The sequence below is a fragment of the Pagrus pagrus genome (assembly GCF_965226575.1).
Source record: "Pagrus pagrus genome assembly, chromosome: 2".
Taxonomy (NCBI): domain Eukaryota; kingdom Metazoa; phylum Chordata; class Actinopteri; order Spariformes; family Sparidae; genus Pagrus; species Pagrus pagrus.
In genome coordinates, this window is record NC_140186.1 from 1,205,054 (window position 1) to 1,225,053 (window position 20,000).

At 47.6% G+C, this 20,000-nt stretch overlaps 3 protein-coding genes across 4 annotated transcripts in view; all 3 read left to right on the forward strand.

Annotated features, from left to right (window-relative positions):
• rrp36 (ribosomal RNA processing 36) overlaps window positions 1–5,416 on the forward strand; it is a 6,246-nt gene extending 830 nt beyond the window's left edge. Inside the window, exons 2-9 of one of the 2 annotated variants that reach the window (XM_084367709.1) lie at window positions 270–649; window positions 1,625–2,075; window positions 2,286–2,418; window positions 2,639–2,705; window positions 2,798–2,902; window positions 2,973–3,050; window positions 3,152–3,269; window positions 4,376–5,416. In XM_084367709.1, coding sequence (XP_084223835.1) covers window positions 270–649; window positions 1,625–2,075; window positions 2,286–2,418; window positions 2,639–2,705; window positions 2,798–2,902; window positions 2,973–3,050; window positions 3,152–3,269; window positions 4,376–4,512 — 1,469 coding nt within the window. In that variant the 3' untranslated portion in view covers window positions 4,513–5,416. The remainder of the gene's footprint in view (window positions 1–269; window positions 650–1,624; window positions 2,076–2,285; window positions 2,419–2,638; window positions 2,706–2,797; window positions 2,903–2,972; window positions 3,051–3,151; window positions 3,270–4,375) is intronic. The other variant, XM_084367710.1, reaches the window with a different exon arrangement.
• The window catches only part of LOC311271323 (uncharacterized protein), a 207,725-nt gene that overhangs the window by 14,116 nt on the left and 173,609 nt on the right, over window positions 1–20,000 (forward strand). The window lies entirely within an intron of this gene.
• The window catches only part of LOC311265493 (protein jagged-1a-like), a 37,353-nt gene continuing 24,723 nt past the window's right edge, over window positions 7,371–20,000 (forward strand). Inside the window, exon 1 of the mRNA XM_084367194.1 lies at window positions 7,371–7,436. The gene's annotated coding sequence lies outside the window, so the exon portion shown is untranslated. The remainder of the gene's footprint in view (window positions 7,437–20,000) is intronic.

Sequence of the window (20,000 nt, forward strand, 5' to 3'; positions counted from 1 at the left end):
ATTTTGTCTCCTGGTTTGTTTACCTCTGGCCTCTGTTAACTTCCTCGCAGCCTCGTAGCCTCGCAGCCTACACCGCGTCATCCTCTGACCGGATCACACTCAATGTAGCCGAGTTCATTCGCTCAGAACAGTTTGTATTGTTTGTGAACTTTGACAAAGTTTAGCTTTAAATCCGTTTGACATTTTATGGACACATGGCTTGTGACATGTCAGTGTTTGAATGTTAACAGGAGTTTTCTAACATGCATGTGTGTAATTGTTCTCCACAGTCATCCAGCAGCGTTTGGTGAGTAAAGCAGTGGTTCCACGTCTGGAGACCGAGTCTGGACCACCAGAGCTGCAACACATTCAAGAGGAACAGCAGAGAGCGGCGGAGGACACTCCCGTCACCGTGAAGAGTGTAGAAGACGATGAAGACGGACCTCAGCCCTCACTGCTTCATCAGAGCAGCCAAACTGACGAGAACAGAGAGGCAGAACTCGTGAAAACAGAAGCAGATGGAGAGGACGGCGGAGGACCAGAACCAGCCGGGAACTTTAGTCCAGACAAGACGTCGCCCTCTGAACCTGAGAACGGTGACAGCCGTGACTGGGACGACACCAGAGAACCTCAGTCAGGTTTAAACCCGCTGCAAAGCCACGAAGAGCCTGTAAGTGATGAGGAGGAGCAGGAGCACCAGCAGCACCAGTGGAAAAGCCCGAATAAATACTGTCCAACTAAATAAACCTGATCTTATTAATTATTTATGTTTAATCACGGTCCATGCAGCATTCGCTGAGAAATTACTGACGATGTGGAAAAACTTCCTGGATTCGTCTCGTTATCTGATCCCACCAAAGGTTAATGAGGTCCGTTCAGGGCTGAGTCTCATCCTCCATCTTAGTTTGGTGGAAATCTGTTGAGTAGTTTTTGTGTCATTCTGCTGACAAACCAACAAACCGACCAACAAAAGCACACGGGTGAAAACAGAACCTCGGAGGCCCGTTAGAGCTGAGGCCCCGCCCCTTCCTGTGGACCTCATGGGAACTTACTTCAGAAACCTTCGTCTGGTAGTGAAGAGAGACGCATGATGTATCGATCCTTGATCCGGTCAAACCTCATGTAGTTTTGTGTTAAAGCGCTCAGTGAACTACATCGTCTCATCAGCACCAGAACCAGCACCAACATGGAGCCAACTGGGCTCAGAAAAGCTTGTGGCTCGGAGCTCTGTCCGCTGACACGCTGCTCAACCAAACTCCATTCTTAAAGCAGCTGTTTTAAGGTCGGCCCTTATTTTTTCACAGTAAAACCTGTAGTTAAACTTTACGACGACTCTTTTTAGTTTCACTTCCATCTGCAGACACAATCGGCTCACACGTCATTCACTCAGTGACATCATTCACTCACCTGTGAGGTGTTTGTATCGACTGGACGGGGCTCACAGCGGACGACATGAAGCCACAGTCAATTAAATCAAATTCAACTCGGCAGCTTCACGTCCCTACCTGCTGTTTTCAAAATGGCGGCAGCACTTTCACAGCGTCTGTTTTCACCTGAAACCAACGCTGGTCGTTCTGGCGTCAGTGCAGTACGTAGTTGCACTCCCCCACCATCAGCTGTAACACTTCCTTGTTTTTCTTCACAGCTGTTTCCCTCAGACGCAGAGATGAATGAAGACGAGGAGCAGCGACAGCAGCCGGCGGCCTCCAAGAAGAAACACGTGGTGGCGAGCAGCAGTGACGATGAAGATTCTGACGTGGAGAAGAACTTTGCCCTGCTCACTGGGAGAGGAGGAGGAGGAGGAGGAGCTGAGGAGGCAGACCTGCACCATGAGGGGGAGGAAGAGGAGGAATTAAGTGATGATGAAGAAGATGAGTCTGATGGTGATGGTGGTGAAGAGGAGGAGGAGGAGGGATCAGATGCTGGTGAAGAAGAGTCTGATGGTGAAGAAGAGGTCGAGGAGGGTGAGGAGGAGGAAGATGAAGACAGTGAAGCCTCAGTTTCTGATGGTGGTGATGATGATGATGATGGTGATGAAGACCCAGAGGAGGCGGGATGCAGCAGTGAGATCCAGACAAGAGAAGACATTAAAAAGGGTGAGTTCGTAGAATATTAACAGTCAGTGCAGCTGCATAAATAATGTTCTGTTCACGTCACCACAGTCATTTTAATTAGCAATTAAAGAAACCGGTGATAATCAGAAGCCAGTGTACGCTGTATACAGACACTGGCTTCTGTCGCAGCGTTCAGGAGATCTAACCTGCAGTTCGGTGACAACAGCTGAGTCCTCTGTCCTCTCCTCTCAGAGCTGTCCAACATGTCCTTTGAGGACATTTTGAAGCTGCAGAACAAAGTGGGAACCAAAGTTTACAACGAGGTCGCCTACGGCGGCGACAAGAGCAAAAAGTCCGGCAAGAAGAAACGACTGAACAAGAACAGGTGAGCATCTCCTCGGCAGGTGACTGCACCGGGCGGCTGTGGTAGGAGAACATTTTCTGATTGGTCGTTTTCATAACATAACTCAGCTTCAGCACCGCAGTACGTACTGGTTGCTGGTCCTACCAGTGAAGTCCACTGGCTGCATGTACGTTTTGCTCCATCGCCGCCCGCCGACAGCTGCTCTGCCTTTAAGACTTACTGAGTGTGTTTGTGTTTTCAGGCCGATGGAGATTTCAGCCAAGAGACCAGCTCCGTTCCTCCGCCAGGTCGTCTCTGTCAGGAAGCCAGTGAGTGAAGACAACCTGCCGCCGACACAGCGTCTGTCCCTCTGCTGCTCCCAACGCTCGACGTGACTCTGTTTCTGTTTGTTTTCGCTCAGATGTTCAGAGATCCTCGATTCGACGACCTGTCAGGAGAATACAAGCCGGAGATTTTTGAGAAGACGTTTAAATTCATCAATGACATCAAACACAGAGAGAAGGAGGTGAGAGCAGTTCACATCAGACTGATCTCTGAGGTGTACGAGCTGGTTTAATCACCTCGTTTGTCTGCAGATCGTCCAGAAGCAGCTGCACAAGACCAAGAACAACCACAAGAGGAAGGAGAAACTGCAGTTCCTCCTGAAGAGGATGGTGAGAGACAACAGCCTGACGTCCCTGAGACAAATGAATAAAGGTTGAATGACTGAATGTGGAGACGTTCGTCTGACCGACTGCTGAATGTTCCTCTGCAGGAGAACCAGGAGCGAGCGAGGACGAGCCGAGAGCAGCAGAGAGAGAGAGAGCTGCACTTCAAGAGGCTGCAGAGGGAACGAGCCAATCAGGGCGCACGGCCGTTCTTCCTCAAGAACTGTAAGAGCGAGTCTGTCCACACGTCTGTCCACACGTCTGTCCACACGTCTGTCCCACGTCTGTCCACACGTCTGTCAACACGTCTGTCAACACGTCTGTCCACACTTCTGTCCACATGTCTGTCCAAATGTCTGTCAACACGTCTGTCCACACGTCTGTCCCACGTCTGTCCACACGTCTGTCCACACGTCTGTCCACACGTCTGTCCAACGTCTGTCCACACGTCTGTCCAAATGTCTGTCCAAACGTCTGTCCACACGTCTGTCCAAATGTCTGTCCACACGTCTGTCCACACGTCTGCTCAAATGTCTGTCAACACGTCTGTCCACACGTCTGTCCACACGTCTGTCCCACGTCTGTCCAACGTCTGTCCAAATGTCTGTCCACACGTCTGTCCACACGTCTGTCCCCACGTCTGTCAACACGTCTGTCCACACGTCTGTCCACATGTCTGTCCCACGTCTGTCCACACGTCTGTCCCACGTCTGTCCCACGTCTGTCCACACGTCTGTCCAAATGGCTGTCCACACGTCTGTCAACACGTCTGTCCCACGTCTGTCCACATGTCTGTCCCACGTCTGTCACACGTCTGTCCAAATGTCTGTCCAAATGTCTGTCCACACATCTGTCCACACGTCTGTCCCACGTCTGTCCACACGTCTGTCCAAATGTCTGTCCAAACGTCTGTCCACACGTCTGTCCACACGTCTGTCCAAATGTCTGTCCAAATGTCTGTCCAAACGTCTGTCCACACGTCTGTCCCACGTCTGTCCACACGTCTGTCCCACGTCTGTCCACACGTCTGTCCACACGTCTGTCCAAATGTCTGTCCAAATGTCTGTCAACACGTCTGTCCAGACGTCTGTCCACATGTCTGTCCAAATGTCTGTCCACACGTCTGTCACACGTCTGTCACACGTCTGTCCACACGTCTGTCACACATCTGTCCACACGTCTGTCACACGTCTGTCCACACGTCTGTCCACACGTCTGTGTGTCTGGACAATTTCTAGAAAACGTAAAACCAGCAGATAAATGGTTGTTTGCTCTTTTTAAATGAGCGTGAGGCTGAACGGATTTCAAACTTCTCTGTTGTCGTCTTGCAGCCGAGAAGAAGAAGCTGCAGCTGGCTGAGAAATACCAGGAGCTGAAGAAGAGCGGCAAGCTGGAGAACTTCCTGAGCAAGAAGAGGAAGAGGAACGCCGGGAAGGACCGCAGGAAGCTGCCCAAACAGGCTGCGTGAGGCGTTCAGGGACACCTGAAGAAGAAGAAGAAGGTGCTGAGAGCTGCTGTTGGACCTTCAGAACTTCCAGCCTGTAATGAGCTGAGTCAGCCTGCAGGTGGAGCTGTGTGTTTGACTTGATGAAGGGCTTCATATGTTTTTTTATCCCATCGTTGGTGAGTTCAGTGATGCTCGGACATCCCAGCGTTCAAGAGCGTGAAAGGCACAGAAGACTTTTGATCCTTTTCTGGATCTCGTCTGTCTTCACGAGTGAACCGTCATCATGTGTCTTCAGAGAGGAGCTGAGACGCTGAACCCTCCTGACGATCCGTGTGTCAGTGCTGCGAGTACGACAAGTCAAGCAGCTGGAAACATCTGCTTCACCGCCGAAACTCTGATTTATGTTTTTTTCCTTTTTTAATTAAACTACTTGTTTGTGTTTCTGTTGCTGTGTGTGTGTTTACCTGATGTATAAAGTACATCGCACACTATTGTTACACAAAAATGCATCAAAACGTGCGACATCATCATGACGGGTGTAGTAAGTAACGACGGGACATCCTGAGGTGAGCTCCTGTCTGTGGGCTCGTCGCCTCGTCGTACTTTAACACAACGAGCCACCAGAGTTCAGACTTTTCTGGTCTGAATGTATATTTTTAATGGCTTGAATGAGTTCGGAGCAGTCACAGTTCACCTTCAGGGACGTTTTTGCTCCTTCACAGGTTGTTTTAATGGGTGAGAAGTTAAACCTGATCTAGATCACATCAGTAGGAAGTGTTGATTGTATAAATATGTGAATATTTCTATTTTATGCATTTTATTAATAGGATATCTTTGTGTTGAGGACAAAATGTTGATCGATATTTTCTTCTCTCTGGTTTTAGTGGTGATGTTTTTAATAAAATCCAGTGATCTGATTGTTGCAGCAGGTTCAACGATCATATATTTAATCAGTCGGTTAAATTTAAAGATTCAGATCCTGAAACATGAAAGAAATATTAAATCTTTTTTAAAAAAAATAGAAAACCTTTTGAATGTGTGAGTCTGCTGCTCCAAAAAAGGCAGATTGATAAATAAAACAAACAAGAATCAATTAATAACAGAAGATACATTTTCTATACTGAAAGACGACGTAGGAAATGTAAAATAGATGAACTGGCAGTGAAAACAGCCGCGTCTGTAACAAAGACACTGAATTCAAATGACCTGTTGGATCAGAACCGGAGTCGGTGAGCGACAGACTGCAGTGTGGTCCGGTGGACAGCAGGGGGCGCTGCAGGACCACCAGCCCGGTGGTGTAAATATAATAAACTATATAGTTTGTATATGTTCAGTTCTGTGAGCTGCTGATGTACAGGAGCAGCTCAGTGTTTCAGTTGGAGACGACGTCACTGACGCCGCCGTCGGCTGAGCGTCTTTATGATGACGTCACAGTCTGAAGACAAACATCATGTGTGATTCTTGACCCAGACGAGCTGTTTGGAGACATCAGATGTTTCTTTGGTTGTTCTTCTGTTTTAAATCAAGTCTCCAGATACTTCAGGTGTTCAGCAGGATCCTCAACAAAGACTCTCCTCACATGTGCAGAACCTGCCTTAGAAATATCACGTTTTTAAGTTTTCTTCAGTGTCACAGTGATCGTCGTCTGTACATCCACAGGTTCACTGCTAACAGGAAGTGCTAACAGCTGATTCTGCTAAGTTGTAACGTAGTTTTGGAGCATTTCTTTTTTTTTTTTTTGTTGTTTCTCTGTTTTAAATCATCTCCAGCTGCTTCAGGTGTTCAGCAGAACGCTGCAACTCTGTTTTACTGTGAAGCTCCAGAGATGTTCACTCTGAACTCGTTGATATTTTGCCTGCAACAGGTTTCATCAGCAGGGATCTGTGTTGTCTCTCTGTCTCTCCGAGTGTCTCCGTCCTCCCGAGGCCCCTCGAGTCTCTAAAAGTCAATTAGCGGAGGCTAACGAGAACACAGAGCCCTCTCCACGCCGCCTCAATCCTGTTTTCTCTGCTGTCTGACAGGTGGCATTCATCCTCACAACCCCCTCCGTCCAACAATGGAGGACAAGGTGGGGGCCCACACATGGGGAGGGCAGGGGGGGTGTGGGGGCAATAACACAGGGCCTTATATTCATGAGCTAATACAACCCATTCAACCCCCAGACCGTCCATCAACCCGCAACTTCTCTTGTGTCGCCGCTGTGATAAAAGTGATACAAGTGTGTGTGTGTGTGTGTGTGTTCTTGTCCTTCACGTGTTGATCTTATTGGACACCGACTCAGTTTTAAAAGTTTTTATCCATTCTCTTATTTTTTATCTCCAAACGTCTCCGAGTGTCGCTCTCATTTTAAAAAAGACAACTTTCCAACAATCCTGGAAAGTGAAGGTTTAACATTCAGACCTCACACTTGATGCTTTGACAGTTTGTGTCTATAAAGATATAGTTTGACGGTATTATTGATCATTACACGCTGCTGCAGAGAATCATTTTAACTGATGACAGAATGATAAACCGTCAGCGTACGATAACAGAGAAGAAGAAACTCTTGTAGCTTTGTACGTTTCATTCTGTCAATAAAAACAGCTTCATATAGAAATATTGTTTAGTCAGACCCTCCTGCAAACAAGTTTAGTACTGATACAGCTTCTTTACTCCAGTAAAAGTAATCGAGTACAGGCTCTGACATGTACTCAGAGTATCAGAGTAAAAAGTCTCCCTCTGAAGGACATTTGTGGTCAAAGCTAACTGAAGCTCACGTCATATTAATATAATTCAAACACTATTAAAGTTAAGATAGTTGATTGTTGCGTCTCATTCCCGTCCTGAATGCTGTTTTCTTTCTCTCAGGTGAAACAGGACCGTCTCAGGATGTTCTCGTGCTGAACGACATCATTGTTCTTGACTTGAAATGGCCGCGGACAGACGGTTGCCGCCCTCCTCCCCAGGTGAACACGCCCTCCGCGGCTCTCGCTCTCCTTTCTCTTCGGTTTCTAAGCGTAACGGACGCCTCGCCGGGATCGAACCCAACCCTCCGTCCGCTCTCTTTTGCGATTCATGGCTGTAGCTGCCCCCTTTTTGTTCCTCACGTCATGAATAACCAATAAAAAGCCCATCGCTCCTGAAGAAAAGGTGCCCGGAGAGGCAGTGACGGCCTCCATACAGCTCCCGGCGTGGAAACCATCTGTTCGCTCGGCCCCCTGCTCGCCGTGTGAAAGGGATAATTGAGTGTTATAGAGAGCGGAGAATGGATCTCTCTGCTGCTGATTTGTATTCTTTAGAAAGAGCCAGGGGTTTCACACCACATCTGCCCCTCAGCTCCATTCAGCTCCATTCACTGTCCCGTCAATTAGCACACTCAATTAAGCCCTCATAATCCTTTTACCGACACACAAGGGCTCCATCGAACGCCACGCCCGCCGTGGAGAAGTGGCAACAAATGAGACTTTAGTGACTGTTTTCTTTGGGAGGAGGGCGGAGAGACAATGTGAGGCCTTCAGCACTTCATGAGAGGAGCTGATGGTTGAAAAGCGGAGTGCCGCTGCAGCTGGCAGCGAGCCGCTGCAGGCGGCGGCTGGCAGCGTGAACGGGCTCCCTGCTCTATCTGTCGGCCATTGTTCAGCAGATTACGAGCTGCCTTTTCACTGGAGTGTAACAATTAATTAGAGGAGGGTTGAATAGAGAGGCAGTGAGTCGGGCACATGCGGGCCGGAGGAGGTCTGTGTGCAGAGGAACTGTGAAACGGGCTGAATGCCGACGGTGTCAGAGCCGTCGCTGCTGGTTTAATCCGTGTTAGTGCCGCGTGAGCCGGGAGCGATATGAATCTAACAGGTTTAATCTGAGACTGACGAGCCGCTCTGACACATCTTTAAAACTTTAAAACTTGTAAGATTTCTGTTTGAGATGTGTGAAAACGACTCGACCTTCCTCTCACATTGTCCCAAATGTTTCCATCGATGTTCAAACCAGATGGATCCACGAGTTTCCTCAAGGTGATGTTTCATTTGGTCGGTGCTGCGACTTCTGGGACAGAGAAGTCAATGAGATTAAATGAGTGAAGTCAGCACTCAGCAGAGACTCTGGTTCTGGTTCTGGTTCTCTGTCTCCTCTCTGTAACGTTACGTTCATGAAGTAAAGTCCATTTCCCCTCCAGCTCCAGTCAACAGTACAGAACCTGGAGGTCACCTCCGGATCACTGCTGCAGTCAGGCTGATCAACAGGAGTGAAGATAAATCCACTTTTTAATCCCACAAGTTACAAAGTAATCTGTGAGCTCTCCTCCCGTCGGGTCAGAACAGAACCTGAGCTCATCTCTGAGCTTCCTCGTGAGACTCGTTGCTGCCGTATGTTGAATTCTCTGCAGAACTTTAATTATATGATTCTCCTCAGGGTTTTTATCTCTTCTGCAGCAAAACAAAACAAAGTGTAAAAGAGCAAAGTGCTCTGCATAAAACTGAAGCACAGTCGAGGCGTCGTGTCCCTAAACCTTCTCTAATTGGGCTCGAGGGGCTCCCAGGGGCCCCGAGGGAGTTCTGGAGGGCCCCTGAATGATCAGTGCTGGTTTGGTTTCATCTCTGTCAGGATGGATTTTAGGGAAAACGTTTATAAGCTGATACGGACGACAGGTCTGAAGGATGTCCATCTGATAAAAGACAAAGACAGTTCTGGTGTTCTGGGTCGTGAGAAGATCAGAACATCTTCTCGTCTCCAGTGAGAGTTTGTGTTAAAACAAAAAAAGCTCCACACTCTGCTCCTTGGGAAAAGACTTTAACACGTCGTATTAAAGCTCTATAATTGTTTTTATGGATCGCTTCTTGTAGCTGTAATTGTTCACGACTCCATAAACCAGAGAGAAACGGTCCAGACGCTTCATTAGAGCGCCGAGGCCTCGTCTGAGCGTCGACGTGTAAAACAAGGAGAGAACGTGTTAAAGAAAAGTGCTGGAATAAGAAACACATGCAGCCGATCAGCCAGCAGAGAGGGGACGGCTGTGTCTTCAGTCTAGAGCCACCGTGCTGTGAACGTCTGCTTTTAGGTTTATTCTGAGACATTAAGTGGAAGAGCAGAGGGTGTAGTGCCTCTGAGCAAGGCAGTGAAGCTCAGCAGTGACCCAGAGAGACGCTGTTCATGACTTCTGTCTTCTTATCTACACGTTTCCTTCCAGCAGTGCGTGGAGACTGGGCGTGTCAGTCCCGGGAAACCCCTCGTCTCCCTGCAGTCCTCGTAAATCTGGTTCTTCATACGCAGCTGGAAACTCTGCAGCTGATGAAGTCCGTCGGACCGTCCACCTCCACTTCATCTCCCTGCAGCTCGGACCAGTAAATGTGTGTTAACCTGCACAACAATGACATTAAGTACGTCAAGACTGCCGGTGATGAGGATGTGCTCGCGTATCGGCTCTGGCTGATTAGCTTAGCTTAGCACAAAGACTGGAAGCAGGGGGGAACTGCTAGCATAGCTCCACCACAGTGATGGAAGAACTTCTGACTGTGTTTTCTGATGCAGTTCAACCATTGTTCTGTGGGATCTTCTCATGAAAGAGGAGGAGCTGGCTGATCTCCGGGTATGACTCTTACCTCGCTGGTTGTGCTGGCAGCGCTTTACTGTGAAGCAGCCGGACAGGAAACGTCGTGTTTTCAGCAGCAGTGACGAAACACGGCCAGCTGACAGTGAACACATGCAACAGTGAAACGCAGCAGATGAAACAGGACGAGAGAAACTAAAGAGGTTCGGTCAGAAGCTGCAGACGTACTGAGAGCTGACTGACTTTAAACACCTCTCTCTCTGAGAACAACGAACCTCTCACATCAGGGGTTGGAGGCAGCGGGGTTAAGGACCAACTAAAACTGCTGGTGAGCGCCATTTTTAAAAACCAGAGCTGGTGCAGCTTCTCCTGACTGAGAAAACAAAAGGTTTTGACCGTTTTCGTGAGTCGAAGTGGTCGAAGCCAGGAGCAACATCGTCCGTCATAGTGACTGGAGTGGGACACAAAGGTTCACTGATCTTCTGGGGTCGTGATTCTTCACAGCGACCTCCTCAGACATTATGATGTGGAGGTCACTGTCTGCGATGTGTTGGACACACTGTGTGAGCTGCTGCTGGTATTTCAGTGTGTCTGTCGTCCTGTCAGACGGACCTCAACACGATCTGTGAGCCGTTATTAGATCCAGCCGGAGCTCCTTCACCTCGAGGCGCTCTGACAGAGAGGATTGTTGCTGGTGAACCGCGGAGGTCGAGGAGCGAGCGCTGAGGTTCACCAGAGGAAAGTCTACTGACTGAAGAGGTTCTGAGCCCGGAGCCTCGCTGAGCTCACAGAGGCCCGGGTCCAGGTACTGCACCGGGGTGTGTGTGTGTGTGTGTGTGTGTGTGTGTGTGTGTGTGTGTGTGTGTGTGAGAGTGTGGGAGTCTCTCATGTTGTGTACAACAGTGGTTTCCACAGCAACCACTGAAAGACGAGCTGTGGAGATGATGATGTCAGAGCTGAAGAGGAAATTGAAGTTTTTAAAAAGTTTTTGCTGACAGGAGGTCAAAGGTCAGTCTGCTCAGTGACACACAGACACAGGAGAAGAAGAAGAAGAAGAAGAAGAAGAAGAAGAAGAAGAAGAAGAAGAAGAAGCAGTCCACTGTGTGTCAGGTGGAAGCTTCTCTTTACAGTTTCACCACCTCGTCCACCATCAGGACTCGTCCAGTCTCCTGCTCTGCTGTCTGACTGTGACCTCATCGCTCGCTGTTGTCCCAGAGCCTCCTGGGTAAACGCCGTCCAGGCAGGTCACAGCGAGTCGTCCTCCTGTCGGTCGATGTAACGTCCTCAGAGGATCGCTGACCTTTTCAAAATGCAGCTTTATTCTGCTGTGAAGACTCTGAATGTGGAGGTTTGAATAATCCAGAGGACGAAGGACGCGTCCCTGTGAATATGAACAGAAGGAGGAGAAGAAAGAGAAGAATTCTGCATTAATCATCTATTTAAATGATAAAAAGGAATAAGTGTGTTCTGTCAGAACCACGAGAGGAAAAGAGAACGAACAGAAGAAGAGACAGTGAGCTGCTGAGAACCGGGCCGGGGTCTCGTGGACCGGCCCGGTGAATAATGGAAGTGTCCTCAGGCAGTGACGTGTCTCTGCTCCTCTGTGCAGATCAGTGCTGTGATGCTCTGTTTGCTGTTGTCGTGGAAAAACCAGCTAACTGCAGTATTGTGGTTTCACTCTTTCCCTCCTCAGAATAACAGCTGACACGACCGCTGATGTGTGGACTGAGCTGCACCGACACTCGCCCGGTCCAGACGGGCTTTAAAAGAGAGTAAAGGTCGGTGAGCGATGAGTTTAATGTCTTGATTCTGTGTGGGAGAGAATCGCTCCGGGCTGTTTGAGGAGATTCAACATGTTGATGAATGGATGGTTCTGTTGGGATCACAGCCAGCCCCCCCCCCCCCCCCCCCTCCTTCACCACCACCAGCACCACCCAAAACCTCTGGCTCCTTTCCCGGGCCCTGTCCCAGAACTCTCATACATTTCTATCATGCAGGAATCCCACAGTCCCCCCCGGCGATCTGATTGGTCTGCGGTGCAGTACAGGGATGCCCCGAGTCATCGGTTCTGTTCAGTTGAGCAGCAAACAGAAACACGTGATGAAGACGTGCAGCTGCTCGGGACAAACTTCAGGAAATAACGTTCGTCATGTGAAATGAAACCCGGCCGACGGGAAGAATGTTGGCGATGAATGTTTCTGCAGAAACAGAAACTTTACATCTATTAACGCTGCAACTGGTGGGTCAGCGCCAGGTTTAGACTCAAAAACCACTCGGTTAAGGTTAAAAGACCCGGTTCTGTCGACACAAACACAGCTGGAGATTATCCCGAAGTCTCCTGAAGTGATGGCGGCTGACCTCCTGTCACGTTTAAATCACTCTGACACAAACTTAAAGACTTTTATAAACAATAAGTTTTCTCATCGTCTTTTATTGATTTTATTCTTTTTCTCTCTTCTTCTGTGATTTCGTCTGTTTTATCACTTTTAATCTTTTTACATGTAATTAATCATATTGTCTTTTTGTCTTTTCACATTTTCTCTTCTGATTTCTTGTTTTAACTGAACTTTCACTGTGGACTGAATTCCTGCTGTTTGTCACAGCGCTTTGTAAACTTAAAGGAGCTCCATGAAAAGAGTTTATTACGTAAAAACAACTTCATGTTGTTGAGTCGTGTTCTCACATTTTGCCAAATGTTTCCAACAAAGTTCAAACCAGAGAAATCCTCAAGTTTCCTCGAGGTAACGGTGAGTTTCTATAACTTCATGATTTCTGTTGCTGTTTCATAAACGATGAAACGCCGTCTGCAGGAATACGGTCTATGAGTTTGAGGAGCTTGAAGCTTGTGGTCGATTCACAGATTGTAGTTTTTGTTTCCTCACACGTCTCAGAACCAGCGTCCACTCTGTGTCTGGCTGTTCCGGTCTTTACTGAACAGAGGACATGAAGCGGTCTCACTTTTGTCCAGAACGGGAAAACGAGACCCACAAAACACTTTGGTTCCTTGTGACTGAGGATTTTTCAGGACAAAGAAGATTTAAACCCTGTCTGAGAGCTTTAAATGTAAATGTAGTCGGTGTCATGTGTTGGACTCGCTCGACCGGGCCGGACAGGAAACAGCTGTGTGTTCCTCCAGTGTTCAGGGTGTTGGCTTCACAGCTAAAACGTTGTGTTGACTCCAAACCTGCAGTTTCTGCGTCACACCGTGCGTGTTGTCCAGCAGCCTCAGACGTCTTCTTGACTCGGCTGTGAGACTGAAGGACCGAACCTGACCCGGGCCAGATTAGGTGAGATGTTTGGGTGTGCACAGCTGCAGCACTCGGTCCAGCTCTACCCGAGTGTCGGTCCCGGGAACCTGGTCAGCATGTTTACACCTCGACAGACCTCCACAAGTCAAAATGAGAAAATCACTCTCATGTCCGAGGTCACCTTTGGGAACCAACAACCTGCTGGCGTGGGAAATATTCTGTCCAGCGTAGATTGTTTTAATCGAGACGGTACACGACAGCTTGACCCAAATAAAAGTGGCAGCCTTCGCTCTCCTGTAGCCGTCTGACATTTACAAACGGATGTCTTCCCCTCTGAGTTTTCTTTTCCTGGATGTGAACACAGTTGCCTGTTAAGTGATTGTCTGTGACACACATTAGTAACAGTGTGTGTGTGTGTGTGTGTGTGTGTGTGTGTGTGTGTTTGTGCAGAAGCCAAACATCTGGTGTTAATTAGCAGACGATCCTGTTGGTTCTGCTCCGAGTCTCTGTGGAAAACAGGAAAAATTGGGGTTTTTGTGTTGCAGAGAAGTGAAGCAGCTTCAGTGACGGAGGACGAGGACGAGGTGGACTTCGTGCTTCATGCTGAGCGTAGAAACGTTGGCTCGACTCGTTTTATTTGAAATCTTTATTGAACAAAAATAAATAATCCATGACGGGTTCTGTTCTCCCTCTGGTTCTGTCACTCAGCTGTTCTAAGGAGCCGTTTACACGACAACAGTTTCTGCATTAAGCATTAAAGTTTTGTTTGTTGTGGCCTTTCGTTCCCATGACGACGCTGCTTTGGGCCTGAAAGTGCAAACTTTTGAGACCCGGCTCCAGAGTAACCTTTTGAAAATGCCAAACGACAGCTGTCTGTCTCTGGTTCTGTCTCTGGTTCTGCCTCTGGTTCTGTCTCTGGTTCTGTCACTCGTTCTGTCTCTGGTTCTCATTCGTTCTGTCTCCGGTTCTCAAACCAGTGTTCTTGTTCTGGATCTCAGTCTCACTCTCTGGTTCTTGCTCTTGCAGGTTCTCTCACTTGTTCTGTCTTTCTCTCTCTCTCTGCAGCTGGTGATGAATCTTGTTCTGGTGACCCAGTAGAATCAGAACCTCATGGTGATGAGGAGAACCCAGCACACAGAACTGTGTCTCTGTATCTGCAGGAGTTCTGCTCACAGCAGAGAGGTCGTCTGTGAGTTCTCTGACAGAGAAGGTTCCTGTCAGGTGTCGGTGGTGACGTGAGGTGCCTTGCTGAAGGGCGCCCCGGCAGCAGGACACTGAGCCCGTCTGTGCTGCGTTCAGGTTCTTCATGTGTTCGTGTCTGCAGCTCTCAGTTCCCACGCGCTCGTCCATCATGTGATTCCTGACGGTGGGAACGCCGACACAGACAGAGCGCTTGTGTCTGCAGCCGCAGTGCATTCTGGGAAGGATACGCAGCCTCGGGGAGGACAGAAGGTCGATTCTCCACTTTTATTAAGTTAACATTTTTATCCCTCCGCTCATCTGCAGCCTGCTGGAGGAGTCAGGAAGGTGTGTGCTGGCCGGTGGGAACCTCAAAGACGGTTCTGGTTCTGACTCATGAAGTCAAACAGCTGAGAGTCGGCTGATGACCTCATCCACAGCAGTCTGTGTTCGTGGACAGAATCAAATCCTGTCCGTCAGCGTGTCGTCTTCTCCTCGGCACCGACAGATTGGGTTTATCTGAGGTCACAGATCCTGACACTCATGTTCACACCTGAAACTCCTTCAGGACGTCGTGCTTCATTCATTCGTACGCCTGTCAGACAGAACCAGAATCACTGATTGATGAATTCCTGAGAATTGTTTAGTTTCAACATGTCGACTTACTTCATCAGTGTCTGTGAGTCAGAGGAGACCACGGACAACAGGTTCGTCTCTGGACCGACAGATCGTCAGCAGGTCAGCCCGGCCGACCGATCTGGTTTCCTTCCAGCTGTTGCACTCAGCTCAGCACATTATGTGATCCGCGGCACCTCTGGGGATCATTATCTTCCCGCTGAGGTTTCAGTGTGATCATCTTAGTTTCTGGTGTGTGACGTTCTGGGGGCACAATGAACAGATTCTTGTTCATTGTGTTTGAGGTCTCAGTCGGAGTCACAGTGAGGAGTTTAACAGCAGAGACGAAACTTCTGTGATTAAAGAAAAAAAAGGGAAACAGCAGCTGATCAGTGACGAGTTGAAAGAAAAGAAGTGAGGAGGTCGGAGGCTCGTGGCCTCCTGCTGTGAGCGACACAGATCGTGCTGCAGCCACAGCTCTCAGCTCTCCTTCTGACCCGATGAGACGCTGCAGACGATGATGGAGCTTTGCCAAGTTTTCCACTTCGCACGCTGAGAAAATTCCTCAAACGACCGCATCAAACCGCGAAAGTCAACATCAGCTGATCTGAAGCTGGCGACGAGGAGAGAGCAGCTTTTTATACACACTCTGTTTACTGTTGAGGTCGGTTCACACAAGACGTCTTTGTAGGTTATTCACATCAAGATTTATATCTGCTTGGACAAAACACATCACTTGCCCCGTAGCTTTTAATGTCACCGATAAAACAAAAATTTGAAAGGACTAAGTTTTAAAATACGCCAGCTTCACTGAGCCGTGCCGACTGCCCCCTGCAGGCCACCATCGATGAATTATAGGAGCTGATGTGCAAGAAAACTTTGACCAACACAAACTGCCATTTCAAAAAGGCCCAAAACAACAAGAAGAAGAAAAGATGGTTCAAAATCCAAGAAACAAATCTGCATCTGAGCCTGATTTTTGTGCTTGAGAGCAGAGAAAGTCAAAACATCATCAAACCTTAAATCAGAATCATAATTGATCCCCGTCGGGGGGAAATTGCATCAGTGAGCAGCAGGAGGCGTAACAGGCTGCGTGCAGTTTATTCGAAGTGGCCGTAATTCAAAGGAAGCTCCAAAACTACAGGGGGCAGCATATCACCAGAGTAACTGATGCTCTTTGTTAGCTATCCTTGGCTGTGGCTAGCTGCCGTTAGCTGATTAGCTCAGTTATCCCTGCAGTCAGTGAAGACGTGTGGACAGCAGACGTTGACTGAAGGTACAGAGGCGATTTACAGAAGGCTCTGACCAGGAAGAGTAAATTATACTACATGTATATATATATATATATATATATATATATATATTCATTATTCTTCTGATTATTAGATTCAGAATTTGATTGTTTTTTTTGTCTGATTGCAGATAAAATGCTGCTGTGATGCATCATGTAATCTGTAAAGTAACTAGTAACTAAAGTTATCAAATAAATGTAGTGAAGTAAAAAGTTCAGTAATTGTCTCCAAAATGTAGTGGAGTGGAAGTATCAAGTATCAGAACAGGGAACATACTCAAGTAAAGTACAAGTACCTCAGAGTAAATGTACTTAGTTACTCTAAATGGCTAATGGAAGCTGATACAGCAAACTTAATCTGTACTTGATCAGAGTCCTGCAGAATGTCGGTGTGTTATAAAAAGTTACTCTTGTCGTACTCGAGTAAAAGTAAAGATGTCATGTTAAAATATTACTTTGTCACTGATATGAATATTACTTGAGTAAAAGTCTTAAAGTATCTGATGTTAAATGAACTTAAGTATAAAAAATACAATTAAGAATAAATAATTCTCAGAGTAAGTAAATAATATTAAAGCCAGCTTGTAAACTGAAAAGTAACTAGTAACTTACTAAAGTTATCAAATAAATGTAGGCGAGTAAAAAGTTCAATATTTGCCTGAAACGTATCAGAAAAAAACAGAAATTCTCAAGTACCTAAAAAACTTGACTGAGTACTTGAGTAAATGTACTCAGTTACATCCCATCACTGCTGCTCACATAGTTCCTGATTAAAAGTAGACTAATATGAGATTGTGTTTTATCTTCTTACTTTTAAATAAAATACTTGACACAGACGATTGTTTCAGGGTTTTGTATCGACGCAGTGAAGAATCTGAGGAGTGTGAATTGTGTTTCAGTTTCAACACGTCGGTGCTGAAATAGTACAAATGTTTCTGGAGGAGTTGGTTCCTGATCGCAGCCTGTCATCAGCCTGCTGTCTTGATGTTAGAGCTCCGGCTGAGTTTTGAACACATGAACATTAACTGCCTGCTGCTGTTTGCAGAGCTGCTTCATTTCACAAAGCAAAGAGCAGCTTCATCTAATTACATTTCCCTCAAACAAACTGCGGACAGTAAGGCATCTGTCAGCAAACAGAGGCCTCAGTCTGCAGGACAGGAGGAGGTTTCACTGCATCAGGAGCAGAACAACTGAAGCAGCTGGAGACTTGATTTAAAACGGAGAAACAACCAAAAACAAAACAAAATTCTTCAAAACTCCATTAAAACTTTGCCGAATTATCTGTTAGCACTTCCTGTTAGCAGTGAATCTGTGGATGTACAGACGACCATCACTGGGTTACTGTGACACTGAGAAAACTTAAAAACATGATGTTTCTAAGGCAAGTTCTGCACATGTGAGGAGAGTCTTTTTTGAGGATTTCTAAGTGGATCTATGGAGTCATCATCTCCTCCCTCCATGATGCTGAACACCTGAAGCAGCTGGAGATGATTCAAACATCAGATGTCTCCATGCAGCTCGTCTGCTGTGATCACAGAGATCACACTGATCTGAGGAGATGATGTTCACACCCTTTATTCAGATGAAGTCTTCTCTGTAGCTGCTGAGCTAACAGCGTTAGCGTGCACCCCGTCTGAAGTGGCTGCACGAGCTCGGCCACATTGGCTGAAATGCGTTGGAGCTCATCAGTCATCGTCTGACATTTATTTACATTTCAATTTGCTTTCTATTAGAATTCATTTGTAGGTTTGTGGTTCGTTCATAGACGTCGTCGCTCGACTTAAACTTGGACTGTGAACAATCACCGGGTCACAGAGGAGGAGGTCTTGGCCCCAGATATCCACATGTCCTCTGGCTACACTGAACCTCCTGAAACACTCGCCGCAGAGGCTAAATGGCTGTCAGGTGACAACTGACTGCTCTCAAGATCAACTTTTATCAAACAAACAGGAGGAACTAGTGCATCTGTTGGGGACTGTTTACAGCGGTGGATTAATCTACATCTGGTGCTGACGGTGTGTGTCTTCGTGGGGATGACGTAACAACAGTGTGGCTCATCGATGATATATTTTGTTCTCAGCTCGTGAATCAGACGAGGTATTCTGGTGACGCAGCAGCAGAGCAGCTGATGAATCTGTGCGGTTGTTTCGAGGTTTCAGGGACGAGTTTGTTTCGCCGTCGACCTGGAGGTCAGAGACGGAGGAGGACAGAGACGGAGGAGGACAGCAGGAGGAGCTGGTTGTTCGTTCACAGGATGAACCGATGTCCTCCTGAAGAGAGTTTGAACTACGAAACATGCAGCGAGGGAGACAGCTGGATCACATCTACTCCATTTACTGACACAACAAGGAGCAGGAAAAGGTCCAGGGTCAAAGGTCACACTCAGTATGACGGTGAGTGAAGGTCCATCACAGGTCCAATCCTCAACATCTACATCAACATCCATTATCTGTACCTGCTGATCTCTGAGGGCTGTCAATCCCCCAGTGAGCAGAAACATATCGTCACTGTCAAGTTTCTCCTGTTTCTTGAGCCAAACTAACCATTTACAGTCACTGGACCATCTGAGCAGCACGTGTTTCTCTGAGCTCATGAAAAGTCGGCGTCTTGGAGAAACGTGGTGTCGACTGGACAGCGACGACATGAAAAAGACATCCAGCGGAGAGTCAGACGTCTTCTCATCATGTGCATGTGACGTCCTCACAGGGTTCACAGGGTTTTATAATGTAATGTTAAACATCTTTTCAACTAAATGTTAAAGCTTTTATCACCAAATTTAACTTAACGAGGATTCAAACCCTGAACCTCGACCTCAGCAGCTGCACGAGGCCTGAACTTTAGCTACTCATCAGGTTTATTAAATATCATGTCTGATCATCAAACGTCATCAGGTACGTTAATGTTCAAAGGTCTGAGCAGGAAACACAAACCTGAGAGTGAAATGAACCTGGAATGATCAGATTACTTTAAAGAAAGAAGTGACTGGACTTGGACGAGGTGGAGCTGAGAATCCGGCTCTGGGGCGGCGTTGTGTCCCAGAATCGGACCAGAACCTGCTCACGGGGGCGTTCGATGCAGAATTTGTTCATGGAGGAATTTCCCTGTAAAGCGTCAGAGTCCAGACAGAAGTGACTCCCACCTCGACACTCCCTCTGGTCCAGCACACGGTTCTGGTTACTCAGCGCTGAGGACGTCATCACAACCAACCACAGGAGTTCTGAGCTGCGTTCACACGGGAACGTTTCACCTGGTTCATCGTGTTGTGGGTCGCAGGTCGATCACACGTGGTCAGTGGAGACGTGAAGAAGGCCGCTGAGACTTTAATTTTATTTTATGTTGTGTTCATCGTGCAGCTGAACAACTCACAGCACTGAGAACACAACAGGGATCAGAGGTTGATTCTGACTGTGGACGTCTGGACCGCAGTCCTGGTCCACATCAGGTCGTCCTGGTCCACATCAGGTCGTCCCGGTCTGTCTGATCATGTCAGCAGCAGAGGGGGGAGGGTGAGGAGGGTGAGGACGGGGGAGTGTTTTGTCTCTCTTTCAGTGACAGCGGTCCAATAATCTATTCATGGGGCTGCTGGAGGGAAAAGAGCCCAGCTGCTCTGACCGGAGGATAAAGAGGAGGCCACCTTTGTTCTGTCGCTCAGGCT